Below are 12072 nucleotides of genomic sequence, written 5' to 3' on the forward strand. Positions count from 1 at the left end.
GAGGGGGAGAGAGAGGGAGGGAGGAGGAGAGGGAGGGAGAGGGAGAGAGGAGAGGAGGAGGGAGAGGGAGAGAGGAGGGGAAAGAAGCAGAGGGAGAAAAGGGAGAGGGAGAGGGAGGGGAGAGGGAAAGAGGAGAGGGGAAGGGAGAGAGAGAGGAGAAGGGGAGGGAGAGAGAGAGGAGAGAGGGAGTGAGAAGGTTGGGGAAGGGGGAGGGGGGTGGACAGGGAGTCTAGTGATCAGTGACTCTTCACCATGTAGTTAATGAGGTGAGATGAGGCCTCTGACACCCTCAAGAAAGACAGTCCAGGGACAAAGTGGCCACAGTATGCATGGGTCAACATGGACCCTGAGGACAGTGGCTGTGGGCTTACACATCACCAGCTGAGAGAAGTTATCAGCCCTGCTCAGCCCTGCTCTTTGACCGATGCCCCCTCCCCCCATTTCCATATCTCCAGCAGCATAGGAGTGTCAGGCAGTCCTCTTCATAGCCCAGAGCTGGGACTGGTACCTTAGCACTCTGTGCTGGTGAGGGACAAAGGCCACTCTAGCCTCCCAGCAACCACAGAAAGAACCTGCCCATTCACCTGAATTATGAAAGAAGAGAAGCTCGACAAGAACGGTGGGAGGAGGCAGCTGGGAGAGCCACGCTTCACAGACCCAGCACCTGGAGAGTCGCGCTTTCTTTCAGTCCACCCACAAGTCCGTAGGCCCCGAGGGAGAGCCTTCGGCAGTTTTTGTTTGTCTTGAGCAAGGTCTCAAGTAGTCCAAGGGGCCTCCCACTTGCTTTGTAGTTTAGGAAGGCCTTAAACTTCTGATCTTCCCGCATCCATCCCTCCCCCACCTGCCGAAGCTCTGGAATTACAGGCACACGCCAGCCACCGAGCCCTGCTGAGCCTTGGGTCTTTCATAATGTTCCTCTTAACACAAACAAAAATGCAGAGAGGTCAGGTAGTTTGGGTTTGAAAGTTCGTCGGCCACTCTCCACTTCTGCCGCTCCCACTCATTCCAAGGCTTTGGCCTGAGCATCACGGCAAGTCCAGCCCAGCTCTAAGCAGTGACTTGGAGAGTCACTCGGGACCTCCATAACCTTGCCTGTAAAATGGGACCATTATACTCTGGTGACCCTCGCAGGGAGCCATGGGAATCTACTGGCCTGCAGGGCAGAATGCCAAGGGGGAATGCGCTTAGACGCAGCAGTGGCTGTGGGCAGATCCTGCAAAGCCTAGACGGGCACTGCGTGTGGTCGTGCCAGGCCGACCTCAGAGGAGCACCAGTTTGCTTCTTCCTATGCCCTGCCGGTCCTCCCACAGCCGGCTCTCTTCCTGTGCCCATTCTGTTGAGCAGGAAACTGAAAAGTGCGGAGTAAAAAATGACTTCCCCAGGGTGACAATGCAGAGGCAGGACTAGCATAAGATCTGCCTGGCGCGCGCGCGACACGGCCTCCTCCCCTCTGCAGTCTCCGTCCTGGCCGCCACAGGCTGCCGAGGTCCGGACATCAGAATGGCACAAGTTTCCCTAGAAAGAAACCCCAAGATCCTCGGCTTGGCGATCTCTCTGCATCCCCGGGTCAGGACGCAATAGGATCCTGGGGTTCGCTAGAAGTACCGCGAATAGCGCTGCGCTCTCCGCCTCCCAGCCCGGCCGGGGTTCCCGCATCCACGTGGTGTAGCCGCGGACACTACTAGGCTGCCCCGGACCGAGCAAAGGCTGGAGGGCAGAGCGAAGGGGCAAAACGCACGGCGGGATGGCCAGTGCAGGGCGGGAGGAGGCAAGGCAGAACCCCGGAGAGGACCAGGGTCTCCCTACATGGGACCCTGGGACATCCTACCTTTCCTGAAGGGCATCGCGCCGGGGACGCTGCTCGGGGGGCTGGCCCACGACACCGGAGCAGGCAGACGTCCAAGTGGCAGCCCCGAGGCTTGGGGCGGCCTGCGGGCGATGGGGCCGGCGAGGGAGGGGAAAGGAACATATTTGGTCACAGCCTGGCACGTCACGGCGCGGAGGAGGCTCCGTCGCGTAGCAGGAAGCGCGGGAGTCGCGTCACCCGTGAGCTCTGGGAGCCTGCAGGCGGCGACCCAGAGGCCGGGGTGGGCGACCTGGTCCCGCCCCAGCCTAGAGCTGCCTGCCTGTGCAGAGGCCAAGCATGGAAGACTACTACCTGGAAACGAGCTCATCCATCAGTTCCTTCGCTGTGTGGCGAAGGAAGGGACTTGGAGGAATTTTGTTCTTTTTGCCTTAATGAAGTTGGGACGATCAAATAGCTGGTTGACTTGTATAGACACTAAATAAAGGCCGAGAGAGCAGCCTAGAAAAACCCATGTTTGACAGTATTCGTGGTAAGCTACTTTGTCATCTTTGCGGCGGCTCCCGTGTCCAGCCCCCAGAGCCTACGCCCGGCACACCTGATGTAAATGTTCCTCTGTGAGGTCACAGGGATGAGTGATTTGTTTCTCCAGAGTCTGAAACCGTTCCTCACCCACAGTTTGATAATCTGTCAGGAGAAAGTTAGGGAACGAGGAGGAGGAGGTAGACACCTTTATTCAATCCATTCTGCCTCTGTGAGGCTGACAACAAGGCAAACGCCTGGAGAGTTGATTGATCCAGACATCCCAAAGCAGGCTCCTTTTTAAATTAAGGTTTTCACTAACCAACCAAGCCAGGGTATGGTGTCATCAGGCCGGTAATTAATCCCAGTACTTGAAGGTTGGAGGCAGGTCCGCTGCCCCTTCTAGGCAGCCTGACTTAGTCAGTACACAGAAAGCTGGGAATCGGTGAGCCCAGAAAGGAGTTCAAGACTATTAATTTCTGTTAAATGATGCGATATATACCTTGTATTTCCTTTTTTCTTCGCTCTGTTTCCTCCCTCCCTCTCTTTTTCTGTTTTTGTTTCTTTGAGATATGGTCTCACGTGTCCAGGCTGACTTTGAATTCTCTAGTAGAATTGGCATTGGACTATTGCTCCTTCTGTCTGTCACTCCCCAAGAGCTAGAATTCCTGGGGTGCGCCCCTTTGCCTTGCAGGAAAGTGTTGTTTTATGTTTTGCTCTGAAGAAATGAGGAGTCACCTGAACTCCTAGTATTTAAAACATCCATTCAAATGGCAAGAGGCTGGCTCTCCATGCAGTGAACAATCCTGTCCAGGTGAGCTGGGTGGGGGATGTGAGTGGAGTGACTGTGGGGGAGGGGTGTCCTTTCTTGTCCTAATTACAATCAGTGTCATGGTCTGCTGTGTCTTATGGGCTCTAGTCCAAATTCCATCCTTCATTTTGAAGTAAGACAAAGTCACAGAGAAGTAACTGGCCTGGGGTGGCATCTCACTGAATTGTTAGCTGAGTGAATCAGAGGCAAATTCTTATAACAATGTACCTTTGAAATGTCCTATACTATTTTTCTCCAACTAAATCTTTTATGAAAGATGTGCACAGCCAGTGGTTTTGCTGTCTGCCACCTTTATGTGCCCAAAATGTTCCTGCTGCCATTTGATGCTTTTTTTAAAAGATTTATTATATGTAAGTACACTGTAGCTGTCTTCAGACACACCAGAAGAAGGCATCATATCTCATTACAGATGGTTGTGAGCCACCATGTGGTTGCTGGGATTTGAACTCAGGACCTTCGGAAGAGCAGTCAGTGCTTTTAACCACTGAGCCATCTCTCCAGCCCCCATTTGATGCTTTTTTAAAAAGTCCATTTGTGGGCTGGAGAGATGGCTCAGTGGTTAAGAGCACTAACTGTTTTCCTGAAGGTCCTGAGTTCAAATCCCAGTAACCACATGGTGGCTCACAACCATCCATGAGATCTGATGCACTCTTCCGGGGCTGTCTGAAGACAGCTACAGTGTACTTAGATATAATAATAAAATAAATAAAATATTTTTTTAAAAGTTCATTTATTTACTTACATACTTACTTACTTCTTTATTTAATGTGGTTGTGTCATGTCTGTCTGTCTGTGCACCATGCATCTGCTTGGTGCCCTTGGAGACCAGAAGAGGGCATCAGATCCCCCAGAACCAGACTTACTGTGCTTTACCATGTGGGTGTTGGGAATCAACCCTGGGTCCACTAGAAGAGCAGCAGTCCTCTAAACGCTGAGCCACCTCTCTAGCTCCCACTATATGCATTTGAATATATGCTCTATTACCTTTAATTAAGCATGCACCCCAAATATGCCCAGCATCTTTACTTCTTGAACAAGGACCTTAAAATACTGAGTTTTACTGAATATTAGAGCCAAATATTTATAATTTTTAAAACTTAAATGCACTTACATAATTTCCCCTTTCTTTTTCCTCCCAATTCCTTCCATGCAGCCAGTATCACAGTTTTGAAGAAAACAGACTGCCCCTCCCAGCAGCTATCCATCAATCTCACATAGCGGCTTGGCTAGGGATGGAGCTTTGTGCTCACTTCTCCTCTGTGCTGGGACTTTATTCAGATTTTTTTTTCAAGACAGGGTTTCTCTGTGTAACCCTGGCTGTCCTGGAACTCACTCTGTAGACCAGGCTGGCCTCGAACTCAGAGGTCCGCCTGCCTCTGCCTCCCAAGTGCTGGGATTAAAGGCATGTGCCACCACTGCCCAGTTTTATTCAGATTGAACTCTTGCAGGTCTTGTGTGTGCTGTGTATCTCTGTGAGTTCATGTGTTCACCAGTCCTGTTGTGTATGGAAAATGCTGTTTTCATGAAGTCATCCACCACTTCTGGCTCTTATAGTCTCCCCCCACCCTCTTCTGAAGAGATCCCTGAGCCTTGAGGGGAGGGGCATGATATAGACCTAGCCCATTTAGGGCCAAGTACAGGGTCACTTATATTTCTTTTTGTTGTTTGTTTGTTTGTTTGTTTTGTACTGGGGTTTCATCATGTAGCCTTGACTGCCCTGGAATCACTATGTAGATCAGACTGGCTTCGAACTCACAGCAGTTCACCACCAAGATCAGCTTATGCAGAGCTGGGACTTGAATCCAAGTCTTCATACACTCTCAGCCCCTAAATCATTTCTATATATTCCTAAATGTCCTATTCCCCTCTTAGAAATAGATCTATTATACTACAGGGCAGTCACTGGCAATTGAGACCCTAGGCCAGGTTCCCAACTTTCTGAAGAAAAATGACCATGTAGTAGACAAATGTTATAAAACCAGGCTCAATTAGCATTTGAGTTTAAACACATTGCCAGACACTTAACCTAGTCATTCTCTGTAACACTCTCTTGACTGCTTGGAGCTTATAATTCAGAATTATGCAAGCCAAATGGCCCTTCATGGTGTGTTGACAAGAGCAATTCCAAAGCTAATGGGAAATGTTAAGCTACTTATACACTGACCTGACAGAATTTCTGTTTGGTTCTGGAATTAAGAAAAGAACAAGTATTAACACATACGTATATATATATTATATGAAATTAAGTAAGGAAGAGAGGTCCTTAGACTGGTCCAGATAGTAAATAACCATGAATGTACCAGCTGGATACTGTAGGGAACATCAGAGGGAAGACTTAAAAATAACGAGAAGACCCTCCCCAACCATGATTTGGGGATATTGAGGAAGAAGAAGCCAAAAGAATGTAAGAGTAGAGGAAGGGAGTGAGCATTGTGAAATGCTGCCTTTGGGACCCAGTATGGCTGTCACACTAATGAGCTCTCAGCAGCTCTGGTCACCTGCACAAGACCTGCCCAGGTCAAGCGCCAAAGTCTAGCACAGCTGGGGTAGATGAGATCCCATTCAGGCTGCACTGTTAGTGAACAGCTATTGGCAGCTGATAGTTCTGGTGAAGGGAGAGCCATTGTGCCTGGGGAATGTGTCACTGGTAGGGTTCCTAGGCTCCAGGGGATAGTCCCACATCTATGCACTTATGGGAAACATTGACTGGGTTATCAGAAAAAGAAAAGGTACAAGCTGGGAGGGGGTGTATAGAGGGGATAGAAGGGAAGTTGGAGCCTGGAAATAACACAAGATATGATATTTCATTGTTCAAAAATGTTTTTAAAAATGTAACTAATGAGTGATAGTGCAGCTAAGTCATCAGGTTGGACTGGAGAAATTAACCAGCTGCTTCACAGGCACATCTACCTCTCTATGAACCTGCTGAATCACATACAGAGGAAGACATAGCAGAGGCAAAAAGAGCAAGATAAGCTAGAAAAGTCAGCCTGAGCAATTGTGAAAGCTGCTTATAGTTCCATTAACTTCTATAGAAAAGACACACTGTAGAGCCAGTGTCTTGGAGTCATCAGAGACTTCACATTTAGAGAAGAGCAGAGTGAATGTCTCACGTACAAACTGCTAGAACAGTAACATCAGCGAGGCCACTTGTGCCCATGGGAAAAGACAATGCCAGTCGAAGGCGTGCTGCCTGGAAAGAACTTGACAAATGGTGTTTACAGTCATGCCAGCTGTCCCGGGAAGATTCAACATATCTTCAGTTTTGTGGGTTTTTTCTTTTTTCTTTTTGAGACAAGATCTCCAGCTGGGCTATCCCTGAACACCCTACAAGGTGGAGAGTAATCTTGAACTTCTGATCTTCTTGCTTCCAGTTCCCAAGTGCTGGAAGTATAGGTGTGTCCTATATGTCCTACCATGCCTGGTTGATGTGGCTGGGGATCAAGCCCTCCTATATGTTAGTCAGGCACTCTACCAACTGAGCTACCTCCTCAGCCCCTGTAGACACTTACACAGGTGGGTAGAAGCAGAACTGGAATAAAGGGCTGAGCCAGAGTAGGGAGGTGTAAGTTAAAAATGGACTTTAAAACACAGCAAACACGCCCAGGATCAGAGGTGAGGAGGACATAACATCTGTCCCAACACTGGAAGTAACTGGGACCAGCGGGACCAAGCACACAGGAACTCTGCCAGCCCAGTGGCTTGGGTTGCTTCTGGTCTGTCTGGGCTGGGCAGTGCCCTGAGCAGACCTTGGGCATAAACTGCAGTCATCCCCAAAACACCCAGAGGAAGCTCCACTCCCAGGTGATCTAACAAGCACAGGGTCACAGGATCCCAGAATCACAGGATCACAGAGACAGCTTGACCCAACCAGGATCACAGGAAGGACAGGCTCCAGTCAGATTTAGCAAGGGCAGGTAGCACTAGAGATAACCAGATTGTGGGAGGCAAGCATAAGAATATAAGTAACACAAACCAAGGTTACTTGGCATCATCAGAATCCAATTCTCCCACCATAGCAAGTCCTGGTCACACCATCACACTGGAAAAGCAAGATTCAAAAATAAAATCACTTCTCATGATGATGATACAGGACTTTAAGAAAGACATAAATAGCACACTCAAAGAAATACAGGAGAACACAGGTAAACAGCTAGAAGCCCTTCAAGAGGAAACACCAAAATCCCTTAAAGAACTACAGGAAAGCACAATCAAACAGGTGAAGGAAATGAGCAAAACCATCCAGAATCTAAAAATTGAAATAGAAACAATAAAGAAATCAGAAAGAGAGACAACCCTGGAGATAGAAAACCTAGGAAAGAAATCAGGAGTCATAGATGCAAGCATCACCAACAGAATATAAGAGATAGAAGAGAGAATCTCAGGGGTAGAAGACACCATAGAAAACATGGACACAACAGTCAAAGAAAATGCAAAAAGCAAAAAGCTCCTAACCTAAAACATCCAGGAAATCCAGGATGCAAAAGAGAAGACCAAACTAAGGATAATAGGTATAGAAGAGAGTGAAGACTCCCAAGGTAATGGGCCAGTAAATATCTTCAACAAAATTATAGAAGAAAACTTCCCTAACCTAAAGAAAGAGATGCCCATGAACATACAAGAAGCCTACAGAACTCCAAATAGACTGGACCAGAAAAGAAATTCCTCCCGTCACATAATAATCAAAACACCAAATGCACTAAACAAAGAAAGAACATTAAAAGCAATAAGGGAAAAGGTCAAGTAACCAATAAAGGCAGGCCTATCAGAACTACACCAGACTTCTTACCAGAGACTATGAAAGCTAGAAGATCCTGGGCAAATGTCATACAGACCCTATAAGACCCTATAAGAACACAAATGCCAGCCCAGACTACTATACCCAGCAAATCTCTCAATTACCTTAGATGGAGAAAACAAGATATTCCATGACAAAACAAAATTTACACAATATCTTTCCACAAATCCAACCCTACAAAGGATAATAGATAGAAAACATCAACATAAGGAGCAAAACTACACCCTAGTAAAAGCAAGAAAATAATCTTTCAACAAATCCACACAAACCTAATTCCACCTCTTACAACAAAAACAACAGGAAGTATCAATTACTTTTTCTTATTATTTTAATATGGAAATTAATATTACCAACATATCCTAATTGATTGAAATCCAAAAATATGAGGAATTAGAAATTTATTGACTGTCTTAGAAACAGAATTGGAATTAGAAATTTATCCAATGGTCTTTCTAATTTGGTAATTGGAGAAATAGGCCCAATATTATACAATCCATATACACTTTCAGCTTGTTTGTTCGTGACAATATCTTGCTGTGTACAACATAAGGGTCTTGAGATCTTGCTTCTCCTATCTCAGCCTCTCTATTAATAGTATTGTTTATTTCATGTTTTTACACTATACTATGGCTTTCAGAACAGCTTACATATTTTAAAAGTATTTATATACCCAAAAGAAATGTAGAAAATTAAATTGGGAGGGGGTTTGTAAGAGAACAACAAAGAGTAAGACTGAATGCTTTGCTTTACGTTTGTAACTCTTGTATCACGTTACCACAGTAAGAGCCAAGATTTTAAGCTTTACTAAATATAAAACAAACAAACAAAAACACTTTATGTATTTATGTTCATTTAAGAAAATATTAGTAGTGATGTATTATTTTGAAATATACAGTTAATACATTTGGAGTTATTTAAAATTTATATTGAGAAAAACGTATGTATTTTCAGTATTGCTGTAGACAAGCATCTACATAAGACTGTTAAATTGATTGTTGTTTTATATCAAACAACTTTTATAATACTCATTTTTATTATTGTACTATTTTATAAATTTTAAAGAATATGACAAAAAAGATATTGTAGGTATTGAAGAGGGGTCTCTGGGAGGAGTTGGGGTACAAAAGAGGAACAAGAATGTGATGCAATTCTATTTACTTAAAATATGTTTTTAAATGTTAACAAATTCAGATAAATTGAAATCATGTAACTTTTCTCATTATAATGCAATAAAAAAAAAACATACACAAACACACACATACAACGGATCTGCTCTTACTTCAAAGATGGTTTGTTGGATTTTCCAGATGCCAGGAGTGAAATGAAGGTGACAGAGAGCCCGGAGACATCGGTCATCTAGCAAAACTGAAAGAACCAATTGTATACTTAAGGTTACAGTGCCTAAACGCTGTCAAAAGCTCATGAGATTTGATTAAAATTCTTTATCTCTTGCTCTAGCCTGCATCAGAGATGCCTGTGAAGAGAAATTCAAGAGTAGGCCCTTTAGAATGTTGTATGGAGGTCCCTTCCCAGGGAACTAGAGATCTAAAAAGAACACCCCAATGTAGAAATTGAGGCAGCAAGGAAACATAATCAACTTAGGGCTGAGGTGGCTCCTGGGGTAAAGGTACCCTCTGCCAAACTTAACAGCCTGAGTTCGATCCCAGGACCCACATTTCAGGAGAAAACAAACTCCCAAAAGCTGTCCTCTGACTTCCGTGCATGTGCCATGGCACTCAGGCCCACACATATAGAAGTAAATAAGTGTAACTTTAAAAAACAAAAAAAGTTACATTCAGTTAAGTATGCAGGTACAAGGCCCTCCACTCCACTGCAAAGTTGCTTCAGAAGAATGACCTCTATCCTGAACCCCTCAGGAATGAGGGAATGAAGATTTACTAGCAGCTGCATGAAATAGGCACCTTTAAGGGAAGAGCCTTACAGAAACACACCTTCAAAGTGACCTCTCTTTTCTTCCATGTAAAACTTTATGATTTGTGCATGCCCTCTCCACCATCTTTATTATGTGAGCTAAGCATGCCCCAGAGTGCTCCTTTCTGCCGGGACGATTTTTCAAATATCTGTACTAGACCTTAAACTAAGAATGCCCCCCTCCCCCAAATGTGGACATGATCTTCCCTGGATGAACTCTGACTTTTGGGAGCATGCGCAGGAACGAGCCTATCATGAAGTACTTTCTTAGATATGTGGACCCCTTGAAGAATGCCCCCGTACTTGCTTTGTTTAAGGAGTGTTGCTGTGGGAAGAATTTGGGCGCTGGCTGCTGCGGGTAATGAAGCTCCGCTCTTTCTTTCTGTTCCTACTGGCCTGGCTTTCACCAATTGCATTCGGTTATAGAGCTTTTCGATCAAACAGCAAAGACGATCTCGCCTGAGCAGGTGGTGAGCTCTCAGATCACTGTTATAACACGGATTCCAGTTTGTCTTGGGAGCCTGGAGCTGAGGTGTGTGGGAAGAGATCCAGATTCTGTTCTTTGAGCGACAGTCAGCTCCTCTGACCTTTTCCCCTCTGATTATGATGTAAAGCGGATGTGAACTGGGCCTCATGGACTTGGTTGTTACTAAAGTCAACATTATCTAAGGTCAATTGACCCAGATAAAGAGTATGTCAAAGGCCAGCAAGATGGCCCAGTGGGTAAATTTACCTGCTGCCATGGCAGCTCTGGCTACCTGAAGTGGATCTCTGCCACACATAAAGATGGCAGACAGCATCTCCATAGGTATGAGCAACTCAAATCTTGAAGTTTGAGATGGGAAAAAGGAGAGAACTGACTCCTACAGAACGCGCGCGCACGCGTGCGCGGACACACACACACACAAACACTCACACACTAAAACAATGTTTTTAAAAAGAGTATGCCAGACAGACTATTGTGGGGTATCCACCAGAGATGTCTGACTACTTGGACATAGATTTAAGCCAATAGAAAGTATTTATTAGCTGACTGGATGCTCAGGATCACCGTGTATATAGCCCCAAGCCTTTCTCAGAGTGATCTTTTAAGTACAAAAATGATATCCTGGGTATACTTTAGTTAACAAGAACAGTTAGCCCGACGTGGAACTACAGAAGCCAAAAGGCAAGATTAGTACATTTAGAGACTTTCCCAGAACTATGGCCTTTGATGGATTAGGTCCTTGTTTTTGTTTTGGCAGGGGGTGCTGTCTGCCTGCTGAGTTTTATAGCCTGGATGGTACTTCCATCATGGAGTCAGTTGTGCTAAGGGCTGGGGGCCTGTTACACGGACTGCATGAGTGTGCCACGGTAGTTCCTATAGTGGAGCCAGAGCAGGTGTCTGCTGAGAAGCAGTTCCTTGCAGCTTGCCCCCTCCACCCCAGTGAACAATGTACCATTCATAGGATACATTGTTTCACCCTGTGAAGACAAACAGTATTTGGTTGTTCATCCAAGTTCTTAGCCTAGAGCTTCAGACTGATGGTCATTTCTGTTCTCAGATGAGTTGGTACCCTCAGCCAAAACTCCTAGACCAGTGGGGAGAGCAGAGTTGGTGACCAATGGAGAATGACTTATCAGCCATGGCTCTGCAGGAAACCTTCACTTAAACACCTGAGGATAGAATTCAGTTCGATTCTCGGTTGGTAAGACCAGAGGACAGACAAGTTCCTTGCTTCACCCACACTTAGCTATCATATACATCCCCTACTGGCCACTCCTGACTCAAACCTTTCCCAATAAAAAGTTATCATACTTAATGGCCATCTCCAGTTCTGTGAGTTATTCTAGTATTTGAACATAGAAATAAATGAAGTCAGAGTTTTCAGAAGAACAGGACACTTGATCTTTATAGCCACGTTGGACAGAAGTATGGCTAGGCTCAGTACTCAACGCTCTCCTTTCTTTTCCTCTTACATTTATTTCACTTGTGTGTGTGTGTGTGTGTGTGTGTGTAGGCACTCATGTGCCACAGACAGACGGAGCCAGAGGATAACTTGTGGGAGTTGGTTCTCTCTTCACTGTGTGAGGTACAGGGATCAATTTCAAGCCATCAGAGTAGATAGCAAGTGCCTTTACCCACTGAATTATCTTACCAATGTCCCAAGTACTTTAAAGTATTCATTATATACGTATGGGTAT

The 12072-nt window shown here is 45.4% G+C and overlaps 1 protein-coding gene and 2 long non-coding RNA genes across 5 annotated transcripts in view; 2 read left to right on the forward strand and 1 right to left on the reverse strand.

Moving 5' to 3' along the window:
* Positions 1-9321, reverse strand: part of Pfkfb3 (6-phosphofructo-2-kinase/fructose-2,6-biphosphatase 3) — an 85638-nt gene extending 76317 nt beyond the window's left edge. The window contains exon 1 of one of the 3 annotated variants that reach the window (XM_031357942.1): positions 9236-9321. Coding sequence is in view for 2 of the 3 variants with exons in the window: in XM_031357940.1 (XP_031213800.1) it covers positions 2159-2174 (16 nt within the window). In the remaining variant the exon portion in view is untranslated. The other 2 variants (XM_031357940.1, XM_031357939.1) reach the window with 2 other exon arrangements.
* LOC116081418 lies at positions 2485-9308 on the forward strand. Its single transcript, XR_004114882.1, has 3 exons — positions 2485-2526; positions 3021-3140; positions 9264-9308. It is a non-coding gene; the product is annotated as an uncharacterized LOC116081418 (long non-coding RNA).
* A 1096-nt stretch (positions 9322-10417) lies between the features above and the next one.
* LOC116081417 lies at positions 10418-11694 on the forward strand. Its single transcript, XR_004114881.1, has 2 exons — positions 10418-10696; positions 11433-11694. It is a non-coding gene; the product is annotated as an uncharacterized LOC116081417 (long non-coding RNA).
* The last annotated feature ends 378 nt before the right edge of the window (positions 11695-12072 follow it).

Source organism: Mastomys coucha, unplaced genomic scaffold (genome assembly GCF_008632895.1).
Source record: "Mastomys coucha isolate ucsf_1 unplaced genomic scaffold, UCSF_Mcou_1 pScaffold7, whole genome shotgun sequence".
Taxonomy (NCBI): Eukaryota; Metazoa; Chordata; class Mammalia; order Rodentia; family Muridae; genus Mastomys; species Mastomys coucha.